This window comes from Prunus persica, chromosome G4 (genome assembly GCF_000346465.2).
Source record: "Prunus persica cultivar Lovell chromosome G4, Prunus_persica_NCBIv2, whole genome shotgun sequence".
NCBI classification, from domain to species: Eukaryota; Viridiplantae; Streptophyta; class Magnoliopsida; order Rosales; family Rosaceae; genus Prunus; species Prunus persica.
Window position 1 is genome coordinate 9260944 of NC_034012.1, and position 14670 is coordinate 9275613.

Genomic DNA, 14670 nt, shown 5'->3' on the forward strand with positions numbered 1-14670 from the left:
TGAGTATCAGTAAAAAAATTCTACTTAAAACTGGACAGTGCTATTGGGGATTGCTTGAAGTTTAATTAGGCCTTAATTCTGTCAGCTTAATTTGCTCTGTAGGGTGACTTTTAAGTGTTCAAGCCTGTTAGATGGCTCTTAACTATGCTACTCCTTTAGGTTCGAACCTTCATGACATGTGCGTGAGAGAAATTCCCCTCTCCCTTTAGTTTAGGCTATCGTTTGTATAAAAAAAAACACTATGCTACTCCTTCATGATTTTATATAAAATACAAACTCGATTGCAATTTACTCTAATTAAGACGTTCATTTTTCTAGTCAGCGACATGTGCATAAAGAGTTTAATTAAGATTAAAATATATTGATAGATAGGCCAAAAAAGTAAAAGGGAACAAGAAGGAGGAGAAGAAAAGGCAAAGCAGACGATCTGTCTGACTGTTCTGGCACACGTCGTAAGAAAGATCATCTATATACCTTAGTTCCATTAATAAGGAAGGACCAAATCTGATCAACCCCAAAAGTAAGGGAAGGAAGGGAATCTATTTCAAGTTTTTTCATAAAGAAAGAGCCGTTAATAATTTTTTGCTGCAGTCTGCAGAGTCCTCAAGACCCAAAAGCAAACCTGTGGCCTCAGCACAAGACACATGCAGTGCAGGCCTGAAATTCCTGTTGCTAGGATGCAGTGCATCCCATGTCTGGTTGATGGGTCACTGTATCATTCAAATCTTGCTACCATGACATATGACTTTTTCCATTAATGAATTTCAAAGCACCCTACACCTATTTCTATAGGATTAAACATTCAAACGGTCAAGTATTTTTTTTTCATGTATATGTATAATGTATACACAATTGTGTATTTATACACATTGTGTATACAAAATCTAAGAAAAGTGGTATATATATTGTACAAGGATTGGAAGCATCCAGTGGCAAACATCAATAACTATAAACCAAAAATAGAAAATACATTTCAAGATATATCTGGTGATGATAAATCATAAGTCGTACAAGACCAACCAAAAATCAGTAACTAATTTAATTAACATGGAGAGAGTATCAAGCTATTGCCTTGGGGAGCACCATAAGGCCTGCAACAAGAAATAAAACAACATATGATCAACATATATAATTTTATTTATTCAAATAAAAAAGAAACAAGAAAAGTATCTGCACATAAATAGAGATCAGAGAAAGCAAAGAACTTACAGTGATCAAACAGAAGAAGCGTCTAGGCCAAGCCATCTTGGCATTTTTGAGTTTGTTGTAGCAGAACATTTCTTCCTCTTCACAACATGATATGATTATATTGCCTGGAGAGTCCAAGAACACACTTCGGCGCAATGGAGGAGACCACAGGCCACTCTGCTCATAATCGAAATCGTATTGGGAGGCATCAAAGAACTTCCCCAGTAGCCTTTCGGATACCGACTTTGAAACCATTTGAATACTTGGAGTAGTGCTGGCACTGCTTGAAGAATCTGCAGTGCTGTCCAAGTTTAACGAGACAGGTGAAGAAGGGTTAGACATGGACATTGAGAAAGTAGAAGAAGCACACCAGAGAGAGAGAGAGGGCTATGAGTTTAGGCTTTTAGAAGTTTCTGAGATGGAAAAACATAGGATGGGGATTGGGGAAGAGAAGGGACATGCAATTATGGTGGGGACATGAGTAGTATGGTTTGAGTTTGCGGGTCTCATTTGGTTTTGGGGTTCACAGATTGGTTTAAAAAGCATTTGATATTTGTGGCATACAAAAGTTAAAGTTTGGTGTATGCAAATGAAGACCATATAATTCGGGGATTCTCAGTTTATATTTAAAAGTACAAAGATATCTCAACTCTATACTAATGTCACGTGATGTTATCGTTAAATATAAAAATTTCTCGTGTTATGCATAAACTTTATTGGATATTTTGACCCAACACAACATAGATATATACATGTGTCCTTTTCATGCTGAACCGATTCGTCTCCTTCAATTTTTTATTCTTCTTTTGTGTTTAAGAACCAGTAATATATAGATGTGTTTAACAAGACTGGACAATTCGAATTTTGAAATGACTAAAGTGCAAATGGTTAGAGATGGGTCCATTCCATAGGTCTCTAAACGGAAACAAACAATACATCCTTAGTCACACAAAAAGGTAATGATTCGTTTCTTGGACAACACATTCACATCTACAACATACATTGTAAAAGACATTTGTCATCACAACTTTCTGTAACTTTATGAATTATTATGAGTAGTCATTTAACTAAAGCTTGCCTTGTCGACCACATTATCTTAGTTTCAAACAGCTTTAAATTATGCAAGTTACATGGATTACATCTACCTAAACAATTTTGTGGATTGAAAAACAGTGAAAAGAGCAAAAAGAATATGTACCTCTAATTTATGACTAAAAACTTTTAGTCTTACAAAAGCTCTTATAAAAAAGCGTATACAAGTCACTTTTCGTCCTTATAGTTTGGCATTTCAATCACTTTTGACCCTATAATTTTAATAATGGTGGATATGGTGTAGTTTAGGCTTCAATCTGCAAACTGAAAAAATGTGCCTCCTACAATGCGAATTAGTTTGGTTTAGGCCTCAACCAATCCATTTAGTGAGCATTTTGGTTGGGTTGATTTCACTTTATAAGTACTTAAGTAAAAACTCTTTAGTCTCTTACATATATAAGTTGGAATTCCATAACTAGATTTGAACAACAGTTGAGAAAATTTCATATTAAGGAAGAAGAGAAATAGCATATATGAGTTTAGTCAAGTTGACTAGAGCAGATGTGTTCTTCATTCTGCACTCGAGTTTGAATTCTATTTTATGTAGTTTAAATTATATTAAAGTAGAATATCACTTGTATAAAAAAAAAAGAAAAAAGAAAAATAATATAATTAAAAAAAAAGCATTTTAAATATTAAATGGTTGATATCAAAATGCAAGATGAAAAAAACAAGTTGTGATAATTAATAAGAAAATTAACATAGGCGGTCCGGTTTAGCGTGTTTTCAAAAAGACCAAACAAACCATCCAACCGTAAATTGTGATTTAATTCGATTCAATCCACAACTGTTCTCTTTGAAGTCTGACAAACATAATCAAAATATCCAAATTGAAATTAGGTTGATTTGGGCCCCGTTTCGTCACTAGTAATTGTTGTGGTGTAAACGAGGAGCTCATGTTATTTACATGGAGGTGCCCTCACTGTACAACTTCCTTTGTCATCAAGTTTCTGGCGCTTTTTTAAATTAAAAACACTTTCTCACTTCTCACTTCACTGTCCACCGAAAGCTCCAGCTCTCAGCAAACCCCTCTCCCTCTCTCTCTCTCTCTCCCCTAATTTTAACAGCAAAAGTTAAAAACTGCAACAATGGCTGGGTACAGAGCTGATGACGACTATGATTATCTCTTCAAGGTGGTCTTGATTGGCGACTCAGGGGTGGGCAAGTCCAATCTGCTCTCCAGGTTCACCAAGAACGAGTTCAACCTCGAGTCCAAGTCCACCATTGGGGTTGAGTTCGCTACCAGGACCTTGAACGTTGATGGAAAGGTCATCAAAGCTCAGATTTGGGACACTGCTGGCCAAGAAAGGTTCTCTCTCTTCTTCTTGTATGCCTTTTTTCATCTGGGTCTTTCCTGTTTTCCGCTTTGCTTTCTGGGTTTGTGAAGGTTGATTTCTGTCTTCGGGTACATTTGGTTACTTGCGCAGTTGGGATTACATGGATTTGTGGGTTTTGGTGAATTTCAGGGACAGATTTGTGTGTTTATTGTTTTATGTAGTTATATTTAGCTCAGATTTGTTCAATTATGGTTGCTCTGTGTTTGTTCCTTTTGAAATTTGTGTGCTTGGGAAGGTTTGGGCTCTCTTTTGTTAGTGCAAAGGCTCGTTGATCTTGATTTTCTTTATGGTTTGCTTGATATTTGAGTGGTAGGTGGGTTTTAGATAGATCTTGGTTTATTCAATTTAGTTGAGATCCATGCCTAAAACAAAAAGAGAAGCTGTGTTAATGGTTGTCGGTCCCAGCCAACAATATCTTTGTGGTGGTAGGTGCTAAGGCTTTGTTCTTAAATTTATTTGAGATACGGCAAAAGAATGCTTCATGCTACTCTGCAGATTGGGGAGGTTCCTGCTTCAGCGGTGGCAGATCTTCTTGAATTGTTTTCTATTTTTCGACTGAGATTCTTGAATTCAGTGATTAAGTGTCTGAATTACTAAAAAAGTTATTTAAAAAAAAAAAGGCCTTCATTTTGAAGCTTTTGACATGCCCTTTTATGTAAATCAAATGCCAGTTAACAAGGGATTAGCACAACATATAAAACTTACCTGGCAAATGAATGCGAGTTTTTACACAAAGTCGTCAGTGAAAATAGGAAAGAAAAAGAAAGGAGAAAAGAGAGATCTATGCACAACCAAATATAGAACAATGGCAATTGGAAAAAGTTGACCACACCTAGGTGCTGCAACATTTTACTAGGAACCTCCTACCACCTCACCTTCATCCTTTCCCCTTATCACATTCCCTACCCATGGCTGATTTTCCCCACTGAGGTCAATCAAATCTTCACTGTAGCATCACAACCAAAGTGATTTAGCTACCCTTGAGTTACTTGCCAAATAGTAACTTCCCCTTTAGTGCTTGCTAAGTATTGAATCAAAGAGAGAGGTATTTAATTCTGGACTGGAGTTTCTGGTGGTGGCTACAACACTTTAAAAGGGTGGGTTTTAAGGGTTGACAGAGAAAGATAGACTAGAAGAAGTACATCTGTCCACATTTATTTAACAGTGAGAATCTAAGACTAAAAACTGGAGGTTGTAGAGTGTTTTTTTCTTTTGATATTTCCATTTGATCCTTTGGCATAGTTATTGGTGTTAACTAGTTGAGAGGCAATACTAGGGAATCAATTATAAAAAACATAAGCAATTTCATTTTTCGTAGTAAGTTCAAAGTGGTTAAACTGCAATGAGTCAGCCCATATGAATGACAACTTGTTATATGATTGAGATTTGATGCAGTGTGAGGGCTATTGCTAACTATGCTTATTTTCTTCTTGTTATTAGTCTCACTTTGTTTACATTTTATCTGGTGGTTGTGGTAGTTCATATGCTATTTCAGAAAAGGAATACTATAAGCTCATGAGTATTGCTTTCCAACCCAAAAAAGAGGTTAATAAATATTGCTTTTCTTGTATCTTGGCATTGTAGTTGGTGGTGCTACTTATTAAAGCCTGATTTTATATTTTATAAACTAAGAGCATCATTATATTAATCAAACTACTTTTGCTAATAGTAAATTTCCAGTAATATTTTAATAATTAATTGTGGCTTGCAATCAACTTTGGCAAAAAATATTTCCCCTTAGCTGAAGATGCAAGTTCTTCATACTAGCTTATGAAATCTGCTTATGGTATTCCGTCTTAGTGATGGCTTTGTTATATGTTTTTATTTTTATGCAAAGCTTATCATACATGTCGCTCAAGTCTTCCTTCTTGGTTTCATAGGTACCGTGCTATCACTAGTGCTTACTATCGCGGGGCTGTGGGTGCACTCCTTGTGTATGATGTCACTCGCCATGCGACATTTGAGAATGTTGACAGATGGCTGAAAGAATTGAGGAACCACACGGATTCCAACATTGTTGTGATGCTTGTTGGGAACAAATCAGATCTTCGCCACCTTGTAGCTGTCTCAACTGAAGATGGGAAGTCCTATGCTGAAAAGGAGTCTCTCTACTTCATGGAAACATCTGCACTGGAAGCAAAGAATGTGGAAAATTCCTTTGCTGAAGTTCTGACTCAAATCTACCATATTGTGAGCAAGAAGGCAGTCGAAGGGGGAGAAAATGGAACAGCTTCTGTCCCAGCAACAGGAGAGAAAATAAATATTAAGGATGATGTGTCTGCTTTGAAGAGAGTTGGGTGCTGCTCAAGCTAGGCCTGGTAAACAAAACTTGATTGAATGAATATGGCTTCTTTGTACTGTGTAATATTTTTCAGAGGGATACAAACTAGCGGATACCAAAACACGAAATTTTTCCTTGAGTAAGCTTAGCTCATATTATCCACAATTAGCAACAACCCAGTGGATGCTGATTAGCACATTTAAATCGCCTTTCAGCGTCATCTATGCGTTTAAATCTATTTTTACCCAGGATATATATTTGATAAATTTCAATATCGGAAATGATTGCGATTGAGGGGATTCAAGTATTGTTTTGCAAGTCTAGTTGGAAGAAGTGTGCTATAAATTGATCATTCTATAGTACTTCCAAGTGTGAGTTTCGGGTAGATTCGGTGCTCTGGTTTCTCTTTCCAAAAAATCTATGTATCTCATTTATGTGCTTGTTTAGTCGATGAGTCTGCATTAAACAAGTCAAGGGAATATATATTAGGTAGTGTTTGGTTGGCCAAAATGGAATCTGAAATTATTGTTATGGAAAGGGCATTACCAAATTAAGGTTATGAATTTCCATTCCACTCTACTACCTACTTAACCCTAGAAGAACTTCAGGCTCCAAACATTAAAGTTAAACCAAACAATGACCCTAACGGAGTAGAGATTCTTACCTACCACCAGGGATATATACATCCCCATGTGTCTAGAGTATCGATACATTTCATGTGTCTACCACACTTCTCATGTGATGAGTGTTGTTGACACAAACATATTTCCTCTGACACATTAGAATCTCTCCTAACGCAAACCCCGAAAACCTGATTGTTGATTGTTGATTCTTGAATCATGAACCCATGACTCAAGACACATGATATGACACTGGGACCTGAGACTGCAAACCACAGACATGTAATAGCCCTCTTGGATCCTTGACCTCGAATTAGACTCTGTCTTGAGGAGTCAAGATCTTACGCAATTTTAAACATGATTCCCATATGAAAATCAAACAAAATGGATTAATTGCATACTCATTCAATTCCGAAATAATACGAACTTGGTCCCCAGAGGCGTAGCACAATGGTTTGAAAGATGAGTTGGGGCTAACTGTAAACTCATACGTCAGATGTTCGAATCTTACTGCTGTTGTGCGAGTTCCTATGGAGCCAGGAGTGTGGGCTGAGGTTTGCCTGACATGGATGGGTCCAATGTGATCCTGCCTTGAAGGGGTTCCTCGATATAATAATAATAAAAAACTTGGATAAGTTAAAACAATCACACTTTGCTTACATGTAACAAAAGAAACTCATCAACATCAGTCATAGTTTGATACCAAAACCCTAACTGTTCTCTACATATGCGAGTCCATCAAAATCCTCTACCTAACGTTGCTTATGTTCTTTTAATTTTGATCGTACATTGTTTTTAATGAGGTTGCTAGAAAGTACTCAATTATTCTTTGACAATGTGGTTGTTTTTGTTTATTTGTTTGTTCTTATGTGCAGGTAGATCGCTTGAAATAATATTTTCCCCAAATCTGCTAGGATGCTGATAGAATTCCAAGGGTGTTTTAGTCTTTGTAATCTTGCCAACCTATTAGAGCAATTCTAGCGGTAAGGTTGGGGCGTGGGTTGGGGGGGGAAGTTTGGGCCAAAAAAGTGATTCCAGCAACAGAGGCTTGCTCGGGCAACAGGTGGACCCCAGCAGACTGGGTTGGCCCTCAGGGGAGGCTGGCCCGACTTGGAGCCTGAGTTTTGGATGATGTCAGCGCTCTATAGTGCCGCCCATAGCCAGCATCCACGTGGCGTTGTCTGGGCTCTCAGATCGGATTTTTTCCTCCAATCTAACGGCAGCGAATTTTTGTGCAATAAAATAATGAAAAAATATATAAATTTTTTTAAAAAAATACCCAAAAATTAATGAAATTTTTTTTTCTTTCTATAAATACCAACCAATACTCTTTACTTTTAACACCAAATCCTCATACATTTTCGTCACTTTCAACTATTATTCACTTTCTATTTAATATTTTTTTCACTTTCAAAGTTTTATTTTTTTCAAAATCTTATCCGAATTTTTTTTCCGATTATGAGATATGAATTTTATAATAAAGATTGACATGTAGGAACCCAAAAATATAATATGAAAATATTATTCAAATTAATTATTTAGGTAAAAAAATTTGTGAAAAAAACAAAAAAATGAATAGTAATTGCCCTTAGCCATAGCAACGAGTGGAAACACAAAATACTATTTGCAAGGGTAACCTCTATTCACGTGAATATTGGATGCCCTAGCTCCCCCCTTGCCATGGCTAAGAGCAAATGGGTGGAGTTGCTCTTATATTAGGAGGTTAGTCAACATTAGTTGGGGTTGAATTGTATTGTGTTTTGAATAATAAAAATAGTATATTCTTTCTGTACATTTGTATTGTGGTAAGGTTCGTTTAAGCTCATGAGTGGTTTTAAGGTTTTGGTTATGTTGGGTTTGTGGGTTTTGTTTGGATTTATCGGTTAGAGGAATGCTAGCAACATTCTCCATAACCTTCTCCTTTGGACCTTCTCCCTTTTTTGCTTGATATGTATCATTCTCCTTACACTTAAAACAATGTCGTTAATATATGGTAAGAAAGTTGTGAATTTTTTTTGGATAAATTGAATACATTTAATAAGGGTAAACTTGAAAAGCAAAAGTTGACTTGTATAATATATTAATGACATTGTTTTAAGTGTAAAGAGAATGACACATGTCAAACAAAAAAGGAAGAAGGTCTAAAGGAAAAGGTTAGAGAGAAGGTTGCTAGCATTACCCTTTATGGTTAATTGTGGTGATGTGGGCTAATAGTTTTGGTGCTGCGTTTGTCTATGTTAGTTTGTTGCCCTCTTGAGATTGGTACTTTAGATGTCTGGTTAATGTTTTTGATTGTATTGTTGAAGTTTCTCCTTGATAAAAATAAAAATAAATCACACTACTTACGTACTTGAAACTGGCTGCGTTACACTGAGAGGCTAAATTTCAAGTAGTTTACTTATTTAATCTGTGGTTGTCTTTAGGCACTTTTTGTAAATTTTTAATTAAAAAAATGTATAATTTGACAAAAAACGTAAATAAATTTTTTTATTAGGACATATAACATAAGAAAATTGTACTTTATTTCATTATTTTATTTATTTATGATGACTTAATACAACATCATAACATGATGTGAAATATTACTTTATAAACTAAACAACCACATTTTTTGTGTTTCAAAAAAAAAAAAAAAAATCACAATTTTGTTTTCTTTGGGTCAAAACAAGAACCAAATCAGGCCAATGAGACCCATAGGCCGAAGCCCATCATTTACCTCTAAAACCTCTCCGGCTCCCGCTCAATTCAAGCAAATCCCACTCTCCCCAAAACCCTCTCTCTCTCTCTCTCTTGCTCGCGCAAACCCAAATTCCAATTGAAGCAGACCAAAGCAAACCCCTTTTGGCGAAAATGAGAGAAGAAGAGATAGAAAAGCTTCGTGGGGTAGTGAGGGACTGCGTGACCAAGCACCTCTACTCCTCCGCCATATTCTTCGCTGATAAAGTCGCTGCCTTTACCAATGACCCTGCTGATATCTACATGCAGGCTCAGGCTCTCTTTCTCGGCCGCCATTATCGACGAGCCTACCACCTCCTCAATGCCTCCCAGATCGTTCTCCGTGACCTCCGATTTCGTTACCTCGCTGCAAAGTGCCTTGTAAGTCTCTTGCTGTTGAAATCAGGAAATAGGTTCTCTTTGTTTGCTGATTTAGTTCAATGTTTTTGCTTGTAATGGGGTTTCCATTTGTGGGTTGTGGGTTTCTTAGTTGGGTTTTGTTTCACTTTAGTATGTGGTTGTAGAAGAAACGAAAAATGGATTTACCTCTCTCTCTTTTCAGTGCATTGTATCAGTAAAATAATCTTTCTTTTCAGTTCACCTCTCTCTCTCTCTCTCTCTCTCTTTCTCACACAAACACGCGCACTCTCTCTCCACATGTTTTCTTTTTTCCTTTTCATTATCTTTTCGGGCAGTTACGACAAATTGACAGTCTTCAGCTCTAAATTTGGCTCCATGAAGTCGTTTTCTAGGTTAATAGTACTGACTAGTCCATTTCTTTCATGTCCGTGTTTAATCAGGAGGAGCTGAAGGAGTGGGATCAATGCATATTAATGCTTGACGATGCCAAAGTGGATGAACATGGGAATCTGAATGACACAAAGGATTCAAATATCATGTACTTGGATAAAGATGGCGAAGATCATGAGATCAATGTAAGATTCTCTCTCTCTCTCTCTCTCCCTCTCCCTCACCCCTTTGTAAGCATTGCTATATGAAAACTTGGCTGGCAACAGTTTTTAATATTCTACCTTAAGACACTACTATGGGTTTATTGTACTACTATCTTTGTCTCTAAGTTGGTTTCATTGTAGTATTTATCTGCTTAATTCATTTGCCATACTGGGTATCTACAGTTGGAGTCTATGAATATCTGAGTTTTCAATGTTGATGGCATGTTTTAGGCTCTTGAACATTTATGCTTGTATAAGTTTCTAGTCATGAAATGTGTTATTCCTATCTTGCAACAGATATCTTCTGCAATATGCTTTTTACGTGGTAAGGCATATGAAGCATTGGAAAACCGTGTCCAGGCCCGGCATTGGTAAGTTGTTTCTGTGACTTAGCCTTATCATGTAATGTCTTAAGGGGTGCGTGTCTGTTCCAGTGTGTTTTTGGGTAAAATTAATGATATCCTCTGTAGTTTTTAACTTGACGAGTTGTGAAACTTAAACTAAATGTTGATCTTGTGGATAGAGAATAATATGATTTCTGTAGGTGTGACATCTATTGAGAAAAGCATATATTTGGAATGGATACTTTAACGTGTTCTGTTTGCTCTAATTCTTTCAAGGTACAAAGCTGCTATCAAAGCCGATCCCTTATGTTATGAGGTATGTATTCGATCTATTAGCCTACCAAAATAATTTCTTGTCTTCTCTAACATTTATGGCCACCAAAAGCAGGGAGGGGAAATAGCATTCCCTACAAAAGGATTAAAATTTCTAAAGTAACAAATTAAGAAACTGTTTTATCATTCCAAACATGCTTAAAATACATGGAATCTTCTATCGCTTGATTTTTTTAAAGGTTTTGCAGTAGTTCACTTATGGAAGCATTACTCATAAGTTAGATAGAATCATTTTTGTATGGGGAAATAAATTTCATCTGGAAAATAGAGAGACCCACGTGAGAGCGTTAGGCAAAACGTTGAGCTCTATAGCATTTTCATTGTCATCCTTCAAACTTTTTCTAATGTCTTTATTTATTCCTTTTTCAGGCATTGGAATGTCTTATTGAAAATCACATGCTTACATATGAGGAAGGTTAGAATCACCAAAATAATACTTTTCTTTTAATCACGTGTGCTTGTTATTAAAGGAAGTAACATCATGAATTTTGATACTATTTCTATGTAATTGCTGAAATCTAATTTAGGCTTCTGGTACTTTCATATTTTTGTTGATCCATAGATTGGATTGTAGTGTTTCCTCTGCATTTCTTAAAAAAATTATTCCACTAAGGACGGGATGGTTCCCTTCTTAAACCTTTTGATTTGCTGCTGAGTTTCAGAGGCAAGTCTACTTGCGTCATTACAATTTGGTCCTGAAGATGGATGGCTCTCATCATTCTACTCATGCTTAATTAAAAAGGTAAACAGAAAGCCATTTCAATATGTCAGACTTCAAATGTCGAACATAGAGAAGACATCTTACATCTGAATACTTTTAATTAATATAGATCACTGTACAAACATAAAGTAACAATATCTTTTCCTGTGCTCTCATCAGTCTTTCTCCTTTTTGTGTTTTCCAGTACGACAAAGAAAATGTTGTAGAAGCAAAATTCAGAGAACTTGAAAAAGAGAAGTGTAATAGTAACACTTCTGATCCATCCTTCTTTCGTACTCTGAAAACCAACACTGACCTTCTTGCCTGCAAAGCTGAATACTACCATCAGTGTGGTGAATATCAAAAATGCTTTGAGCTAACTTCTGTGTAAGTTCGCAACTGGTTTGGAACAAATTACAATAACAACCCACACATTAGATGCTATTTTCCCCCAATAATTTATGTGTTTCATTTTTGATTTAACAGACTACTTGAAAAAGACCCTTTCCATCTGAAGAGTACATTGGTGCATCTAGCCGCTGCTATGGAACTTGGGCATTCAAATGAGCTCTATCTTATGGCATGCAATTTAGTGAAGGACTATCCTCAAAAGTGAGAGTGGTTGAAACACTTATTAATGGAGTCACTACCGTACAATTTGAAAGTACATCCATAAATGCATACACATATTTTATGGTATGCGGACATGCAATCTGGATTGCAGTTACCAGGGGTTTGGGGGATCTGGTAACTCTGATTTGAGATGCCACTTGAAAGATTGATTTTGGATTTTTTTAAGAATCTATGTTTTGTTGCTTGTGCAATTCATCTAGTTCATTACTTTATCAGGTTTATTCTCTTGCTAGGGCCTTATCATGGTTTGCCGTTGGATGTTACTATTATTGTATAAAAAAGTTTGCTGAGTCACACCGTTATTTCAGGTAACTTCATCACGATTAGTAATGCTGTTAAAAACGAAATGTATACACTTAATTGTATTGCTAGTTGCTCATTTTCTCCGATGTTGAATTGTGATATTTTGGTATTGAGTGGTTTAGAGTTTCTGCATTTACTGGTTTAAGATCCTTTGACTGGGACATATTATTTTTTCTATATACTTGAAGGCTTTGTTATGCAGTTATGTTGTGTATCTGAGAAATTAGGTTATGATCATTCTTTTCCCTCAGCTTCCCCTGATATTCAAATGTTGTTTAAGGTGGAGCTGTTACTAAGTTCAAAACCTTGTTGCCTGATAAATAGCCTTCACGTCATAATGGATGTTTTAGATTACTTAATGTGGATTCTGTTAGACTATATAGGGATTGCATTTAGTTAGGCTCATAAACTCATTTAACCCCGTACCAGTTGTTACCACATTGATTTTTAAATATCTTTATGCTGGTTATCTTACTGCAAATATTTACATTGCTTTGTGTCATTCATCTATTAATAGGCTTTTTATACATTTAGACTATGGACCAAATCCTGGTTTAAATTTGATTTAGTCCTGCCTGAACATGGGCTGCTGCTTGCTCCTTCATTTGGTGACAGACATTTGGAGCAATTATCTGGAACCATAATATACTTAAAAATCATTTGAAATGATAACTGTAGCAAGGATTTTTGTTACTTATGTGCTGCAATATTTTGAATCATTACTGATCTCTTTTGGCTTCATTCTACACTATAGCAAGGCTACCAGTCTAGATGGGACCTTTCCACCTGCTTGGATTGGATATGGGAATGCTTATGCTGCTAAAGAAGAGGGTGATCAAGCAATGTCAGCTTATCGCACTGCTGCTCGTTTGTTTCCAGGGTAATTTATGCGTCTTCGGGGCTCTTATGGTTTTCTGTTACCTTGAATTTTTTTCTTCTTCTTCCACTTGGAAATATAAGGAAGGATATATGATCATGTCGTGTACATTACCTGTGTTTGATTATTTTCTAAAGAGAACCTTTGGATATTTCTTTATCTGTGTCATTCTCTTTTATATTGTTTCTATTCTTGGTTACTTGTGGTATTGTTTGTGTATGCTTTTTCTACCATGCCCACTTCTAGAATTGCTTTGCGAGTAACAATAGAAGTCCACCACCACCCCACACCACCCACCCCCACCACAAAAAAAGAGAGGGAAAGAATGAAACTATGAACCATCACCTAATTTCTATGTTTCTCTCTCGCTCTCTCTCTATCTCTATATATATACCTACCTGTGCACATTTGTTAATGGCATCGGAGTGAAAATGTATTACAAGAAAAAGGTCAAGAGCACAGCAAAGGTATAGGTGTTGAGAGTTCAAAATTTTCAAAATGAATTTCTAATGATCTTAATCAGAATATTTTGAATGAAACTTTTCAAATGTTTTGCAGTTAGATCTGAAACATATTTTGTGTATGTAATATTTAAGCATGTTTTCATTTTTTCATTCAGATATCAGATTTTGCCACAATTTAACTTTTACAAGAGTAAAAAAGAAAAGGTCTTAGCAGTAACTTTTGTGTATTCATTGCCTCTCTGTTAAACTCATTGTCTTATGTTATATGGTCATTATCATGGCTGCAAACCTACCTAGTATAGTATTTCATCTGTCTCTTTTGTCCAATGGTCCATAGTTTAAGTTCTCTTATTATGTATGAATTGTCTTTTACAGGTCTTGATATTCTCTTATTCCAGGTGTCATTTACCAACTTTGTACATTGGGATGGAGTACATGCGAACCAACAGCTTTAAGCTCGCTGAACAGGTAACTTACAGTTCTGTAAACCACTTACTTGTTGCCGTTTGTGATCTTGACTTTGGTCCAGAAATGTGAAATAATCCACATCTATATCATCATACAAGGGAAGCCCTGAATTTTGGTGGCACATTTATTTCATGAGTTTCTACCTTATGTCTTACCCATTAAGTCTCAAAAACAAGTCTTTATATTAAATGATTATACATTTCCCACCCAAAAACAATGGATTCTGTAACTTGGTATTTTGTTTTATCATACTATAAAAGTACTGATATTGCCTTGCTTTTTAGTTTTTTATGCAGGCGAAGACCACTTGCCCATCAGATCCACTAGTATATAATGAACTTGGTGTTGTGCTATCATTGATC

General features: G+C 36.1%; 3 protein-coding genes across 3 annotated transcripts in view; 2 read left to right on the forward strand and 1 right to left on the reverse strand.

Annotated features, from left to right (window-relative positions):
* On the reverse strand, positions 924-1735 carry LOC18779052. Its single transcript, XM_007212840.2, has 2 exons — positions 1210-1735; positions 924-1091 (listed from the first exon to the last, which is right to left on the reverse strand). Exons 1-2 carry the CDS (start codon positions 1534-1536, stop codon positions 1065-1067), a joined length of 354 nt encoding a protein of 117 aa, XP_007212902.2. The 5' UTR covers positions 1537-1735; the 3' UTR covers positions 924-1064.
* On the forward strand, positions 3021-6242 carry LOC18779652 (ras-related protein RABA1b). Its single transcript, XM_007211974.2, has 2 exons — positions 3021-3589; positions 5498-6242. The coding sequence occupies exons 1-2, from the start codon at positions 3369-3371 to the stop codon at positions 5928-5930; spliced, it is 654 nt and encodes a 217-aa protein (XP_007212036.1). The 5' UTR covers positions 3021-3368; the 3' UTR covers positions 5931-6242.
* The window catches only part of LOC109949032 (anaphase-promoting complex subunit 6), a 7765-nt gene continuing 2120 nt past the window's right edge, over positions 9026-14670 (forward strand). Inside the window, exons 1-12 of the mRNA XM_020563258.1 lie at positions 9026-9614; positions 10034-10168; positions 10484-10557; positions 10807-10846; positions 11233-11278; positions 11526-11605; positions 11769-11950; positions 12050-12175; positions 12430-12504; positions 13254-13379; positions 14239-14308; positions 14593-14662. Coding sequence (XP_020418847.1) covers positions 9369-9614; positions 10034-10168; positions 10484-10557; positions 10807-10846; positions 11233-11278; positions 11526-11605; positions 11769-11950; positions 12050-12175; positions 12430-12504; positions 13254-13379; positions 14239-14308; positions 14593-14662 — 1270 coding nt within the window. The 5' untranslated portion in view covers positions 9026-9368. The remainder of the gene's footprint in view (positions 9615-10033; positions 10169-10483; positions 10558-10806; positions 10847-11232; positions 11279-11525; positions 11606-11768; positions 11951-12049; positions 12176-12429; positions 12505-13253; positions 13380-14238; positions 14309-14592; positions 14663-14670) is intronic.

Excerpts from the sequence above, each read along its gene's own strand:
- LOC18779052 (XM_007212840.2), bottom strand. The coding sequence starts at position 1,536 with ATGTCCATGTCTAACCCTTCTTCACCTGTCTCGTTAAACTTGGACAGC. Across the intron at positions 1,092-1,209 it reads GCTTCTTCTGTTTGATCACT|GCCTTATGGTGCTCCCCAAG; the intron begins GTAAGTTCTTTG and ends TTCTTGTTGCAG.
- LOC18779652 (XM_007211974.2), top strand. The coding sequence starts at position 3,369 with ATGGCTGGGTACAGAGCTGATGACGACTATGATTATCTCTTCAAGGTG. Across the intron at positions 3,590-5,497 it reads GACACTGCTGGCCAAGAAAG|GTACCGTGCTATCACTAGTG; the intron begins GTTCTCTCTCTT and ends TTGGTTTCATAG.